The sequence below is a fragment of the Triplophysa rosa genome, linkage group LG5 (assembly GCF_024868665.1).
Source record: "Triplophysa rosa linkage group LG5, Trosa_1v2, whole genome shotgun sequence".
NCBI classification, from domain to species: Eukaryota; Metazoa; Chordata; class Actinopteri; order Cypriniformes; family Nemacheilidae; genus Triplophysa; species Triplophysa rosa.
In genome coordinates, this window is record NC_079894.1 from 22,177,139 (window position 1) to 22,193,688 (window position 16,550).

General features: G+C 39.9%; 1 protein-coding gene across 2 annotated transcripts in view; it reads left to right on the forward strand.

The window, feature by feature from the left end:
- Window positions 1–16,550, forward strand: part of gpc5c (glypican 5c) — a 132,872-nt gene that overhangs the window by 67,463 nt on the left and 48,859 nt on the right. For both annotated transcript variants that reach the window (XM_057333374.1, XM_057333375.1), the window contains one exon: window positions 13,110–13,230. In XM_057333374.1, coding sequence (XP_057189357.1) covers window positions 13,110–13,230 — 121 coding nt within the window. The remainder of the gene's footprint in view (window positions 1–13,109; window positions 13,231–16,550) is intronic.

The window sequence follows — 16,550 nt, forward strand, 5'->3', positions numbered from 1 at the left end:
TCTCTCTCTAAAATTGTCATTAGCCTACTACAAATTTCGGAGTAAATATAAACACTTAATACACCACGTTTAGGTTAGCTATACATCCATTTGTGTGACAGTAACATTAGTAGCCTACTGCATAAGCAAGTTTAGAATTAACATGACGTTATCGTCTGCTGGTGTGGATTCAAATAGGTATGCTTATTGTTACAGTTATCTCAAATCCTGAATGTACAGTATCCCTCGAGTGCATATTGCAGACCTTTCTGTCTGAAATCAGCATGTCATTTTCCCAGAAATTCTTCACTATATCCCCAGTGAGTGCACGAATGTACACAGTGGGAGCACATGGCTGATACCGAAAGCTTGTCGGACATAGCAACAGGAACGAAGGGGGGCGGGGTTTTGCGCACGGTCAATTATGAGTAACACAGTTACACCAAAGTTAATTCATATTTCATCTGAATATCGTAATGGTGTAAAGAACGCTTAAAGCAGGGGTGGGCAAACTTTTTACCTCAAGGGCCACATCAAGTTTTCGAATCCTTGTTAAGGGCCGCATATTATTTGCACATTAAATTAAATCTTTTTTGATTTTCCAAACTGAAATTTGATAACTACTGTAGTGTTTGTACATTCAATTCCTTCTACCCTGTGTTTTATAAATACTTTTATATTGAAAAAAAATGGCAAAACATTTGCACACTGTCATAAGACACATTATTATAATAATTTACAGTTAACATAATTTTTTATTCTTGACATTTTCAAATATTCCTCTAATTCAGGGGTGTGCAATTAATCCCAATGGGCCACATGAGAAATTGGACTGTAGTGGAGGGCTGAACCAAAAGGGTAAACTTAATTCTGATCAATGCTTAATTTATGGCTTTTAAAATGCAATAAATATCTAAACTGATCCAACTCTTTTATATTAAAAAAAAAACACCACCACTAATACTTTTCGGCACATCTAGGTTATACATGTACTAATGTGAAATCAGATGTGTAATATGCATGTCTAAAAAAATGAAACATTGTAATATTACGAGTTAAACATTTGGCATTGCAAACCGCTCTCAATTTAATTTATATCCATTGTGAGCCACTTGTACAATTATTCTGGTTCTCGAATCTGATTGGTTGAGAGCTACACCATATTCACCAGTATCACTACGGGAACTATATGAAGAGTTTGGTTCCGTTTTTTAAAAAAAAATCATGTTTTTTATTATGTTATCATGTTTTTCTTGTGTTTTATTGCGTTAGTTAGCTGTATTTTTTGAGTAAGTGTGGCTTGAAATCAAAAAGCAACTGCACTTTAATTGGAATGCACAATAAAAATAGCCTACATGATTTTAGATTATTTTTAAACAGAGTTATCTCATTTTCGAACCAAACTCTTATATATCTATTACGGAACCATTTCACAGTCCGCCATTTAGCTAAATCGGATTTATAAGAAGTGAAATTAAAAGCAGTCTCTCTTAGAGCATTTCTCAGCAATAGTGACCGATTGCAGAATCCTACGTCACAGCCGTATCTCTTTCTCAGGGCTCAGGACGCAAGTGTCTTGAGATGCGCTTTTGATAACAGAAATTCCCGCCTCAGCGTGAGGCGCTTCAAAAGACACGTTATGCGATCGCAGCGTTTAAACACGCCCGTCTAGCTAGCGCATAAGCGCATGTCTGCCTCTCTTTTCATTTTTACTCAAGTATGCTGCATTGTAGACTCGCGCCACCTAATGGATTTTGTCTGTATTACATCAATTTAGTCATTTTCACCAAAATCCTAACTGAACGCAATGTTATTGAATACATTTAAAAACCGCCTCGCGGGCCGGATGAAATTGCTTGGGGGGCCTGATGTGGCCCGCGGGCCGTAGTTTGCCCACCTCTGGCTTAAAGGAACAGTTCACCCCAAAAATGAAAATTTTGTTTTTCCAAATCTGTATACATTTCTTTGTTCTGATGCACACAGAGAACGATATTTGGAATAATGCTTCTAACCAAACAGTTCTTGACCACCATTGATTACAATAGTAGGAAAATTGCTTTATAAATTTCTTTGTTCTGTTTAACACAAAAGAAGATATTTTGAAGCATGTAGGAAAGCAAACAGTTCTGGGGCACTATTGACTACCAATGTAATTTTTCCTACTATGGTAGTCAATGGTGTCCAACTGTTTGGTTACAAGCATTCTTCCCCAAAAAATGTAATAAATGTATATAGATTTGGAACAATTCGAGGGTGAGTAAATGATGACCAAAAAATTACAATTTTGGGGTGATCTGTCCCTTTAAGGGAGATTGTAACCATGCTATAAACTGTGTGTGTGTTTGACTGAATGATAGGTGTGATCCTTCCACGCCCAGGCTGGTTTTCTCAGCGGAGGGCAACTTACAACCAGCCCAACACAGATAATAGCAGACCAAATCTGCCTTATCTTACCTCACATACACACTACACACTCAAGTTCTCTCTCTCTCTCTCTAATGCTGTTTTGCTGAGTATGTTTATCAACCCCTTTGCGTAACATTAATGGAGAGAGTAACTGATGCATTCAATAACAACACAATCAAAGCAAACCTGTACATATACTGTACACAATGTGAAAATTTGGACTCTTGCGTTGACCCACATGTTGAGAAAAACGTGTGTGTAATGGGTTAATCCATATCTCTTTTTCTTGAGAAACCTGCCACTACACACACACACACACACACGCGCGCGCGCACACACACACGCACGCACGCACGCACGCACACACACACACACACACACACAGCTGCTGGCCACATGGGCATCTGTCTCTGCCACTGGCAGCCACAGTCTGCTTTCCCATCATGCCTTGGGGCAGCAGACTTGGCTTAGCTGTGATCTGTGGTTTATCTCCATTGGCTCATCGCATCTTTCCATCTCTACAGAGTTGCTTTTCTCCACCTCTGTCTATTTTAGTCGTTTTACATCTTTTCAGGCTCATTTTGTTTGGCTCAGCTATCGACTCTATTGATTGGCATCAGTACCCAGTGCAGATCTGTGCTTGGCAGTTGGCACCACGGCACTCGGTACCCACAGGCTTGTTTTATCATTGTTTTAAAGTGTTATTTATGGATCTGGAACAGACATTTTTAATTCATCGGTTTATAAACTCACAGCTTGACTAGAAGTGGATGTGGTTTATGTCAGTGCTGTTGTCTAGCAGATGCTGTAATACATTGAACTGTGGCACGTCGGGCCCATTGGGCACAGTTCACCCAAAAATTCTTTCATTATTTACTCTGATGTCATTGCAAACCTGAATGACTTTCTTTTTTCTGTAGAACACAAAATATATTTTTAAAGAACATTGGTACCTGACAACGCTGGCGCCCGTTGACTAGGACACGAAACCACTGAGACATTTCTCAAAATATCTTCTTTTATGTTCCACCGAAGAAAGAGTCGCATACATAAATAAATGAGGACACAACGTGACATAAAATGACAAAAATAACAATCTGTGCACTGACACAAAATTAGACTTTTTTTTCATGTCTAAAGATTTGGCTTTAACATCTCACTTCAGATGAATGACAGTCTCTCTTAAGCGCAGATCTTTTCATACTGTCTCACTCTCCACTGCATCCCTGCAGGCAGACTGCCATTGTCTCTGTGTTCTGAGAAAGAATCATGAAGCACAATAGAGCCGTCTGGCACTGGAGGAACGTATTCAGGGAAAGTTAGAAGACTCAGAGCTTGTAATTTACATGTCTGTGTCAAGGATCTCTTTGCCAGTTTATCGTGTGCCAAACCTCTAATTCATCCCGATCAGATTTGCACATTCTCGTGGTTCTCATTCATTTCCTGACGCCCCATTAATTACAGAGGAGCTCCGCTGTGTGCAATGTGAGCTCTCATTTCTGTTTCCCTTGCATTCACTCACAAATACTGTCACATTTTTCTATCCTTCTTTGTGATTTTTAAAGAGCAAATTTGTATTATTCAGTTTTTTTTACCGTAGGTTATCATCTACACTTCAGTGGGTTCTTTGCAGAAACTGCTCAGGAACTAAAGCTAAAGTCCTTAACTTTGGCCTCTTTGTCGCCATCTCAGTTTGAAACATAAAATGTCAGTTATATGCAGAGTTATTTTCTTTACGTGGGTTGTGCTTTGGCACTGCTGCTCTGCGCGGATGAATCCGAGCTCTGTGCTAAATGACTGACTGCTCACACCGCATCAGAGAACATCTGTACGTCAACGTGACAGTAACGTGACCGTGTCTATACCAGATACAACGCAAAACATTTTAAAGCATTACTTATATAGAATAAATTGTAGCGTTTTATATCGCGTCGCGCCTGATGTAGACACAAACTCTAAATAACATGGAAAATACCGCCTACCTTACGTCATACAAGTAATATATCTGAAACATGTCATCTGAACACATATCTGCCGCTTTTGTTCTGACTACATGAAAACATGAAAAACAACTTTTAAAAAATAAATCACGATAGTGACGTCTTACTTGTTAATGCAATCCTTTCAGATGTCGGAGCCAACTCTCAAAATCCCTGTCGATGTTAGCTTTTGCTTTAGCACGAAGCTGTCACTTTAGCTCTCCAGAGCGCCAGGTTACTTTTTTATTAACAACAGATGATTCCCCAGATGTAATCAGCATCAGAACTTAATACATTAAGATGTTTACATGGCATTCCCCAGATAAACACAGCCATCTAGATGATGACAGCCATCCAAGCGACCGTTATAAGAATGAACAACACTCTGTCACCCGTAGCAGTGCCGCTGCAGCGCCATCCACACACATGTGATAAACTAGCCGGTTCCTCTACTTTGTGTTTACAGACGTGATGTAATGACGCAAAGGTACTCCACCAAATTCAAATTTCCTGGATGGGGTGACCCGACCGTGCAAATTATAAATCATTATTATAAGGTTACCGCTGTGAATCAGGCTAAGATAAGACAGTCGTTTTGAACACTGATCTGTCTATGTATTTACTCAATAATTGATTTCTGATTATTTTTTACCCCAAAATTATCGCGGATTGCCACTTTAATGTTGTAGGCTATACGATTCTTGAATTGCCTGTTCTTAAAGGAATACTCCTCCACAGAATTTTAATTCTGTCATTATTTACTCAACCTTATGTTGCTCCAAACCAAAACTATGTTGCTCCATACTCCAAAAGTATATATTTCTTTGTGTATTATATATTATATATATATATATTTCAAATAGATATTTGGAAGTATGTTAGCCCCTGACAGTTCTGGGACTTCATTGACTTCCATAGAAGGAAAAATTATTGTATCATTTTCCTGTTCTGTTGAACACAATTTTAGGAAATTTAGGAAACCAAACAGTTCCATCTTTGACTACCACTTAAATTTTTCCTACTATGGTAGTCAATGGTGCCCAAGAACTGTTTGCCTTTCCAAATTCTTCAAAATGTCTCACTTTTTGTTTAACAGAACAAACAAAAAATGGTACAATAATTGAATTTATTCAAAACATAGCATATAAATACCAACAACGAGTTTGAGTTAATAAATCTGAGTTTATTTTTGTGAGTATTTTTTTATTTGGCTTTTTGGTGATAGTATAATTAGGCTATTTTCATAAAAGCAATATATAATTACAAGCAATTACGCAATTACAAGCCCTCGCGCGCGCATGACATCTGTGCGCGCAATTACAAGCCCTCGCGCTCTCACCTGCTGCTTTTGCTCGCGCGAACATTTTTATTTTGGCAGTCGCGGGGCGGGACTTGCTGTTTGCTTGTAACCTCAAACGTCATTGGTTACTTCCCCTTTTCCAGAAGTCACTTGTGATTGGACGTCTGTGATCATCATCAATCTAGACCATGGGCCCGTTCTTCATACGTGGCTTACTACATCCAAGATCAAATGAAATATCCGAGATGACCTAATCCCGCAAATCATGATCTGGATAATACGGTTCTTTGAACGCACTTGTTGTGTACGATTAGTATATCTGGATTAAATTGTCTGGGATCATTGCACGCTCACGCACTGTTTGGAAAGGCAGTATATATCGATGGAAGAACTAGTGATCAGCAGCGCTGCTATTGGCTGGTTGTTACGTCCATAGTTTTTTTTACGGCTGCTTGAAGATTATGACATTTTAAAATGTCAGGAACACTTCAAACGATGCACAGACAACTTTCAGAGATATTTATAACATTTTAAAGCAGTTGTAAACTGAAGTTGTATATTTTGATCAATTAACTTTTAGTTCTTAGTGGTTAATTGCAATGAGATGGTGTTTTCCCCAACTCAAAATAAAGTGTTTTATATCCATTAGTGTTCACTGCATAGGATACTGAGGAAAGGGTCTGAAGACTGTCCATTTCAATAACATTTCTTAAATTGGATAAACTCAGTAGCAGTTGCAGGAGTCCATATCATCTGAAAGGCTTTTATCTGCTGAGTCTGCACAGAAACGTTGTACAGAGATGAGGAAAATACGATTTTGTCATGCTATTTTATTGCTTTTAGGCCCGGTTTCACAGACAAGGCTTAAGGCTAGTACCAGACTAAAATGAATGTGTGACCTGTCTTAACTGAATATAACTTGCACAGAAATATCTTAATATAAAAGTGCCATTGTTTTGTCTCGAGATGCACACCTGTAATCTATTCCTCTGAGGCATTTTTATAAAAGCGACATACATATCTTGATTTAACTAAGGCATAGTCCTGGCTTAAACTAAACCGTGTCTGTGAAACCGGGCCTTTATGTTTTGTAGATTATTGATTTCTCTCCACAAAAGGCACATCCATGTATACACTTTTTAAAGTCTTTAAAGGTTGAATATACACAAATTCAAAAGCAAAAACTTCAAAACATTGACCTGACAATATAAAGAACACAAACCTAAAACTGGAGATTTAGTTTTAAGAAGATTGCAGATTTAGAAACTATTTCTATATTGTTTACTGACTTAACATTCTTGACTCTTATTGCAGGTAAAATATGACACTGATACCTGCCTATTATCTATGGAGATTAAAAATAAAATGCATGTGGGCCTAAGCATGTTTGTGTTGTTTTTTTATTTAAGCATAATAAAGAAATGGTATTCCAAAAGTTATATCTCATGAAGCTCAGTCTGTTTAGAGATCATCATCAGGCTGCTTCATCACAGGCCTTCTCTCTTTACTGATGATGTGTGTAGTGTAGCACATGCAACAGTACAGACCCTGTCAGGTTCATCCCTTAGACTTATACACTGAAATCCTTCATTCCTATCAATTGCCCAAAGGTCATTTCATGATCCTGTCCTGACTTGAGCTGCAGTGTAACAGGTTTGGGTCAGGGAATGGTGTCTTCAAACAGTCCCATCATAAACGTGACTGAAGATTGTTTACTCATGCAGATTCAGGTCATTTTGCTTCAGTGCTGGTGATACTGTAGGTGTCACACACCATCTAAGAGTTTTCATCAGTCAGCTTCCTTATTGATTCAATTGCTTTTTGCTTAATACTATCTCTATTAAAATGAATATTACCTACAAATATTACATTTACGCATTTGGCAGACGCTTTTATCCAAAGCGACTTACATTGCTTTGTACTATACATTTTGTTTCTCACTATGTGCAATCCCCTGCGATCGAACCCATGACCTTGGCGTTGCTAGCGCTATGCTCTAACCACTGAGTCACAGAAAATATTATCATTTATTTTAAGAAGATAATCTGAGGCCTATGATGCGGTCTATGACATCAATCAAGACACATACTCATTGACATGATCATAACTGCAGAATCTTAAATTCCCTTATATCATATTAATTAAGATGGGGTCTTAAACTGAAATACCACAAATTTGCAAATGGCAGGACAAACTGCATTTTTCACCATTCCCTCCATCATATGCACTGTCTGTGCTTATATATACTGTATATTTAAAATGAAGGTCCAACAAACTAATGGCAAATATCTCCTTCACAAGGAAAAAAATATATTTTATTTATTTATTCATTCATTCATTTATTTCGGTCCTCACCGAAGACTTTTCACAGTAAATGTTTTATATAACATTACAATAAATATTGTTCTAAAAGCAAAACATTGCGTTAATTACATGTTAAATTCGCAAAGCTCTTTATATTAATCCTGTAATTTGCGCAACAAGTTGCTTTTGTATGAAAGAAGCCAATTTGACTGCGTCATGGCCGCGATCTAATCCTGTTTACATAAAATAAGCCTGCTCCCGAGGAGATTTAAGTTAACGGACCTGTTGCTAAAACAACAAGTCAACAATCAAATCCAGCTAACTGAGTTAGCGAGGTAGGAAGAACGGGCCCCTGGTCCGTTGACGAAGCCATGTAGATTGATGATCACGGAGGTCCAATCACAAGTGACTTCCGGAAAAGGGTAAGTAACCAATGACGTTTGAGGTTACAAGCAAACAGCAAGTCCCGCCCCGCGACTGCCAAAAATAAAAATGTTCGCGCGAGCAAAAGCAGCAGGTGAGAGCGCGAGGGCTTGTAATTGCGCGCACAGATGTCATGCGCGCGCGAGGGCTTGTAATTGCGCGCACAGAAGATGTCATGCGCGCGCGAGGTCTTGTATTGCGCGCACTATGGATGCCATGCGCGCGCGAAGGTTTCAAACGAGCTCGCGGGATCCCGTTTCCTCGCGTGTATGTACGTTGTCCTCTCGCGTATGGCGTTATTTACTCGCGGAAGTTATTTGCCGTGCGCTGCCAGCATCAGCATTGCGCTCGTTTCTTTATGGCATTATAATGCCTTCATACAGGTGTTGATTGTTCGCACGTGTTCCTTTTACTCACGGCTCGTCTCCCGGCTCTCTCTCCCGTTGCGTCCCTCGCTAAACCACGCCCCCCTCGCCACAGTATGTATTCGTACGATGTGAATCATACAAAACATATGATTATTAGAAAAACGGCATACTGAAGCCCCTCCCCTGACCCTAACAGCACTGGCAGGATTTATACAAATTAGCCACCTAATACTAAAATAGTTATGAATTGCTGTGTGTTGTATTTTTGTGATCATTTTAGTGTCTTATTCTTTTTTATTCTTCTACATCTATAAATTTTGGATAAATAAACAAAATCACAACTGAGAGATTTTGTGATGGGTCATGACTTGTAATTGATTGTCACCTGCTGTTTTTGCATTCATTCTAGACAGACCAAGCGCTTGTTCCTAAATCTTGCCATGTCTGTTCTGGTTAGGAACATGTGGGTTCTGGTTAGTGTAAATCATAATTTTTAAATGAACACTTGAACGTTCAGGCCATAATTAACACGAATACTTCATCCTAACTGCAAAAATTATCTTATCATTTCAAAGATGTCCATAATAGAGCAAATTCAAGTTGAATACCTAGACAGAGAGACTTTTTGAGTCTGTGTGTCCTTAACAAGGATTCTTGCTTTTCCAACTTTCTCCTCTGGGTTACGCCCAGGGATTATAGGCTTTCTCAATATACACCATCATTAGGAATGAGTGTGTGTGTGTGTGTGTGACAAAGTGTGTGCTGGGCTTTTGAGACATTTTATAAAAGCAACATTATATAGTCTCAACTATATATGTGAGTTCATGTCTGTCTTTCTAAGATGTTTGTTTTGTTGTTTTTGAGTGTGTTTAGACGGTGAGGTCAGTTCTACTTTAGAAATTTTAAGTGAGAGTCTGTACATCTCCTCAATGTCTAGACAGCACTAAAGCATCAGTCTCAGCTTCAAGGTCTCTCTGAAATACTGATGAAATTCATTTGCAAACGATGGAGTTTGCAGTCACGTTTGAGAAAGCAAAGCTTGTTGGTCGTGATTTGCACTGGTACATTTTTGAGGTACATCGAATTTAATCTAAATGATATTTATGGTTTTGTTGCATTTTTTCCATAGTCATGGTTTACACGCTGAGGTCATGTGTCTTTCATATTTCACATCATACCCTAGTTTGAAGAGGTGTCATGTTAGGTACAATATCAGCGTTTACAACCAATTACATTTTGTGTTATTAAAGCATTGCAATAAGTCAGAAAACACTTCAGAGAGCTTATTCTGAATTTGAAGGGAGCAGTCATTAAAGTTGCCATTTGGATTCACTACCAGTCAAGCTACTGAATCAACAAATTTTGAAAGTTGAAATCAAGCAGTGTGCCTGTATATACGACCTCTGTAGGGTGTAATAGACAACAGGTAGTGTTTAGTTGTGTATTTTTGTGTATATTATCCATATGCGCAGTATTTTCACAATAATATCCCATCATGGTGCAGAATGTGAAAATGATGAGATAAGACACTAGTTTTATGTTGAAACAAAAAATATCTTTCACTATCGGTATGTTATTCCAAAGCATTAGTTAATTTCATGCATTTAAATCTTATCTTTGAAATCCAATGTTGAAAAAAAACACAGACCTCAAAAGGCGTTTTGCTCTCCCAGTCAGGTACACACATTCTTTCTGTTTGTGTACAATCGCATCTTAAAATTGGAAGATGAATAATGTATTTTTAGTGTGTGGGTTGAATGTTCACGGTTTCAGAAATAATATTGGCAAATGTTTGTTACATCATGATAATCAGAGGCGGAGAGAACAGGTGTATTGCACTGTATTTAGATGCCCTCAGGGATTGTGGGTGTTTGAGAATTGGGTGTTGGTATAACCCTGAATATTCCTTTATGATCTAATAATTTCTAACTTTCTCAACTTTTTCAACTGTATTTTTTATTTCCTTGGCTTTTCCAGCAGCAGCTATGTATTGAAAAGGTGCTTCGGTTAGCGCAACAGCTACAGGCCTGTAACCCAGAGGTGCACATGCAAGGAATATGTGTGTCTGCACACTCAGCACTTCTATAGTTTATCCTTCAGGCTGATCTCCAACCACAACTCCATTCCAGATAAATTCACTGTTGTAACTCATTACATTCACTGTTCAGCTACAAATTATTATTTATATTTCAGGTTGTGTCCTGAGCTTCGACCTCAACACACTCTCTGAGCTTTCATGTATCTCTCAGTGTCAATGCACACCAAATCTTTAGCATACCCATCAACACACATCCCAAACTTACCCGTCAACCTGAACACACATCCTCAACATAACCATCAACCTCAACACACCCACATTCCCAACATACACATAAACATCAAGACACATACCCTCATCCCCAAATCACCTATCAACCTCAAAACAAACACCCATAACCCCAATTTAGCCATCATCAACATCAACACACATCGTCAAGATAACCATCAACCTCAACACACCGACATCCCCAACATACACATAAACATCAAGACACACACCCTCATCCCCAAATCACCTATCAACCTCAAAACAAACACCCGTAATCCCAATTTAGCCATCATCAACATCAACACACATCCTCAAGATAACCATCAACCTCAACACACCTACATCCCTAACATACACATAAACCTCAACACACACACCCTCATCCCCAAATCACCTATCAACCTCAAAACAAACACCCTTAACCCAAATTTACCCATCATCAACATCAACACACATCCTCAAGATAACCATCAACCTTAACACACCCACATCCCCAATTTACACATAAACCTCAACACACACACACGCATGTCTGGTTTACTATCTCCATGGGGACAGTCCATAGGCGTAATATTTTTATACTGTACAAACTGTATATTCTATCCCCTATCCCTAACCCTACCCCTAAACCTAAAGATCATAGAAAACTTTTTGCATTTTTAGATTTAAAAAAAATATTGTTCTGTACAATTTATAAGCTTTTTTGCCCATGGGGACCTCAATTTTGGTCCCCACTGTGACACGAGTCCCCATGTGTTGGTGTGCGTTCATGTTTAGGTCCCCACCGGGATATACAAACATGAACACACACGCAACACACACACACAACACACACACACACACACACACACACACAACACACACCACACACACACACACACACACACACACACACACACACACACATCCTCAACACAAATATCAACCTCAACACACGCACGCACGCAAGCACGCACCTTAGCACACCTTCCTCCTCAATCTCAACACACATTGTGCAGCTCTACTTTTCTCTTTTCTTTCCAGCTCTTTGTCCTTCATTCCTTTCAAATAATTTTTTTTCAGTTTTTCTGACTTTCCCCCTCTTTTATCTGCTGCCCTAATCCTCTATTTTGTAACTGTCTTACTTTATTCCTCTCTCCCTTTCACTTCTTCTCTCCCCCTCTCTCTCTATATGCAACCTGACTGCATCATTTTCCTATTTGCTATCTAACTTTCCTTCTAGATGTTAAACTTTTGTGTTTGGCTTTGCTTTCATTTCATTTTCACTAGCAAATATTGTCTGTAAATAACACTGTAGATCTTTTTGCTGATCCTGTAGTGTCCAGTCAGCTCAGACACATTCCTCTATGGCCCTTCATAGGACTCTAATTAGCCTCGCTTCTAACACTCGGCCGAAGTCATTTTTCTTCTCTTTTATTATTCCAAAGGAGTCATCTCTCACCCACCGCTTTATCAATACTCTCTACACAACCCCTCCCCTCCCACACTCCAGCAATTATACTTTATAATGTATCATTTCTGTCAGGGGATCTAGAAGTCCGAGTAATATTGATCTCTTTGGCTGTCAGAATGTAATGCTATCCATGTCACGGTAAAGTCAAACAGTGGACTGACGATTTAAGTCTCCAAGGGGTCGCTGCCAAAGGTTGATTTTTGATGGATTAAAAAATGTATTAATTTCTAACAGAAATGCTCACAAATGGGATGTTCCTGTCAGTTTTGCTTTTGGTGAAATGTAATTGGTAAATTAGGTGAATTGTTGTTTTCTGTAACATAAAATGCAATTAAAAAAAAAATAAGTTGAAAATTTACCGTCAGGGATCTTCACAAGCAATGATGTTCCTCAGAGAAGCTTTCAGTCAAAGGTTCTGTGGATGTGAAAGAACAACATCAAATATCTATTTTGGGAAACTTTCTTTTTTAAGAGTGTACATGTTATATGAATATACATCTGCTTCCGTAATCACATTCCGTTGTCACCATCTTATTCCATCTCTCTCTCTCTCTCTCTCTCTCTCTCTCTCTCTCTCTCTCTCTCTCAGTTACAACGCCAGAGTTGTGGGCGGTGGAGTTCGTGCTCAAAGACAGAATCCGGAACTAAGGGTCAGAGGAGTTGACCCTTTGATTTTGGATGTCAAAGCCAGGCTCGAACTGTTTAACCAGGTAGGACCACACCACGATTAGGGGATGATACCATACATACCTGTCACATTCCAGGAAGATGAATGTTCACTAGTGATTGGATGGATTACTAAAATTGGACTACTAATCGACTAATATATAGACAGATGTGCCGTTCCTAAAATACCGTTCACCACCCAATTTGAGAGATTATGTTCACGTATGTCTTTTCAAAGCACAATAGAAAGCAGGCAACAATTTATATAGACTGTTTCATCAGACGCACATACCTGGCCTGAAGTTTTACTGTTTTTACAGATTGAAATTATTCCTAGATGGCTTCATCGGACGCATGTGCCTGGCCCGAAATTAACTTCCAGTCTGTGTTTGATTATAATATTTTATATTTAATAAATACAAATATTAATTTATATTCATATTTTATTGTATATTAATTGCATTAAATTAAACTAAAACTACTGAACAGTTATAGATTCTTTGCGGAGGTCTTTTGGGACACATTGTCAGGGTTGTGGGTGAAGGGATTTAGGTGAGTAAAAAGGCAGGTAACGAGGGACAACGGGTGGAGCATCTGAAGCAATAATAAGGGCAGGGTTAAGACAATAGGCATGAGCACATGGCAGTGTCAGTGCTCCTGGCATCTCCAATGAGGAACACAAGACCAGTTCACACGACAATGGTGGATGGGTGGTAGGGAAGCCAAGCCAGTGCCAGCAGGACATCCCACAAAGTCTTTAGAAAGTTCAGAGGCCAGACAGTTGGCAAGGGAGGGTTGAGCCAGGGAGGATCATGTGGGTCTGGAAACCTAGAGGAGAACCAGGGAGGCTTAGGTGGGTCTTGAGTCCTATCAGAAGAACAGAGCGTAGCCGGAAGGGTGTATGAAGGATGCTCCCGCATGTCTGGAGTTTTGGCTGAGGGCCAGGGCGGTGCAGGCCACAAGGTCGGACCAGATATAGCAAACAACTTGGGCAGACCTGGCACGGCATTATGCTTGGGCACAATCAGCAGGGCAGGATTCTTGGATGTGGTCAACAGTGCAGGGAAAGCAGACTGGCCAGACTTGGGCATGACAGGGACCCGGGTGAGGAATGGAAACATCATAAAGGTGACAGCCTGAAGGGAGGTTTTGCCAGTGTGGGCATGGGTTTGGCTAGACTTCAGGATGGGCACAGGAGTCATGATAGAGTGTTCCCAGGGCTTGGGAGTGGGCTCTTGAATAGTCTCTGGGCCAGCAAGGGGTTCCGGAACAGCCACCAAACTAAGACTGGGCTCTTCGATGGACTCCAGAATGACAAGGGGTTCTGGAAGAGTCTCAGGGCCAGCAGTGGGTTCTGGGATAGTTTCTAGGCTGGTAAAAGGCTCAGGAACAGCCTCCACGTCAACAGCAGGCTCGGTCTTGCAAAAAGGCAACTGAGAGGTGTACGCTGCCCATGCACGCACGATCATCATGGCGTAAAATGTAATGACTGCCCTCTGGACCATGGCAGGAGTAACCAGAGATTTAGGAAATGCTTCCAACTCGGTGACTGATAGCGCGGGTGGTTCAGGGGAGAAAGGAACTGATGTAGCTACCTCAGAGACATATGCAGCCCAGACACACATTACAGCAGCAACATACAGGGAAAGAGCAGCCTCTTCGACCATGTCTGGACAGACAGGAAAAATGAGCTACACAAAGACAGTCTTCATGGCCATACAGTGAGGGAAATAAGTATTTGATCCCCTGCTGATTTTGTAAGTTTGCCTACTTACAAACAAATGAAGGGTCTATAATTTTTATGGTGGGTTTATTTTAACTGACAGAATATTTAAAAAAATCAGGGGAAAAAAATGTTATATAAAGGTTATAAATTGATTTGCATTTCAGTCAGTGAAATAAGTATTTGATCCCCTACCAACTAGCAAGAATTCTGGCTCCACAGATTGGTTATGTGCCTATATGGACCACAGATTAGTCCTGTCACTTTAAGAAAGTACTCCTAAATCAGCTTGTTATGTATATAAAAGATGCCTGCCAACAGAATCTGTATCTTCCAGTTCAACCTCTCCAACACCATGGTCCAGACCAAATAGGTTTTAAAGGATGTCAGCGACAAGATTGGAGACCTGCACAAACCTTGCATAGGCTACAGACAGAAGCTTGGTGAGAAAGAGACAACTGTTGGTGTGATTATTTGGAAATAGAAGATATACAAAATAACTATCAAATGCCCTTGTTCTGGAGCTCCCTGCAATATTTCCCCAATGGGGTAAAGATGATCATGAGAAATGTTAAAGATCAGCCCAGAACTACACGGAAGAAGCCTGTTAATGATTTCAAGACAGTTGGGAACACAGTTAGCAAGCAAAACATTGGTAACACATTGGTAACACGCTATGCCACAGTAGACTGAAATCCTGAAGCACCCGCAAGGTCCTCCTGCCCAAGAAGGCCCGCCTGGCTCGTCTTAAGTTTGACAATGAACATAAAAATGATTCAGAAAAGGCTTTGGCGAAAGTGCTGGCACTGCTGTGAGACCAAAATGGACTCCTGTGTTTGGAGGGAGAGAAATGCTGACTATGAGCCCAAGAACATCATGTCTACAGAGAAGCACAGTGTTGGAAACATTCTGCTTTAGGGCTTTTTCTCTGCTACAGGTATACAGGATGACTTCACCGCATTGAGGGGCTGAGGGACGGGCCCATGTACCGTAAAATCTTGGACGAGAACCTCCTCCCCTTAACTAGGTCACTGAAGATGGGTCATGGATGAGCCTTTAACATGACAAAGACGCAAAACATATTGCCAAGACAACCAAATAGTGGCTTAAGGAGAAGCACATTAAATGTCCTAGCCAGTCTCTAGACCCTAGTCCTATAGAACCTCTGTGAAGGAGGCTAAAACTCCAATTTGCTGAGCGACAGCCAAGAAACCTTAAAGATTGACAGAGGAGTGGACTAAATGTATCCTGACACATGTGCAAACCTGGTGACCAACTATCAGAAATGTCTGACCTCTGTGCTTGCCAACAAGGGTTTCTCCACAAAGTACAAAGTTATGTTTTGCTTGGGGATCAAATACTTATTTCACTGACTGAAATGCAAATCAATTTATAACCTTTATATAACATTTTTTCCCCCTGATTTTTTTAATATTCTGTGTCTATCAGTTAAAATAAACCCACCATAAAAATTATAGACCCTTCATTTGTTTGTAAGTAGGCAAACTTACAAAATCAGCAGGGGATCAAATACTTATTTCCCTCACTGTATCTGGGAGATCTAGGGCCACCTCAACCATGAGCTGAGGAACCACCGGAGTAGGGTCCTCCAGGGCATTGGACTTGGTGAGATGGAAGCCT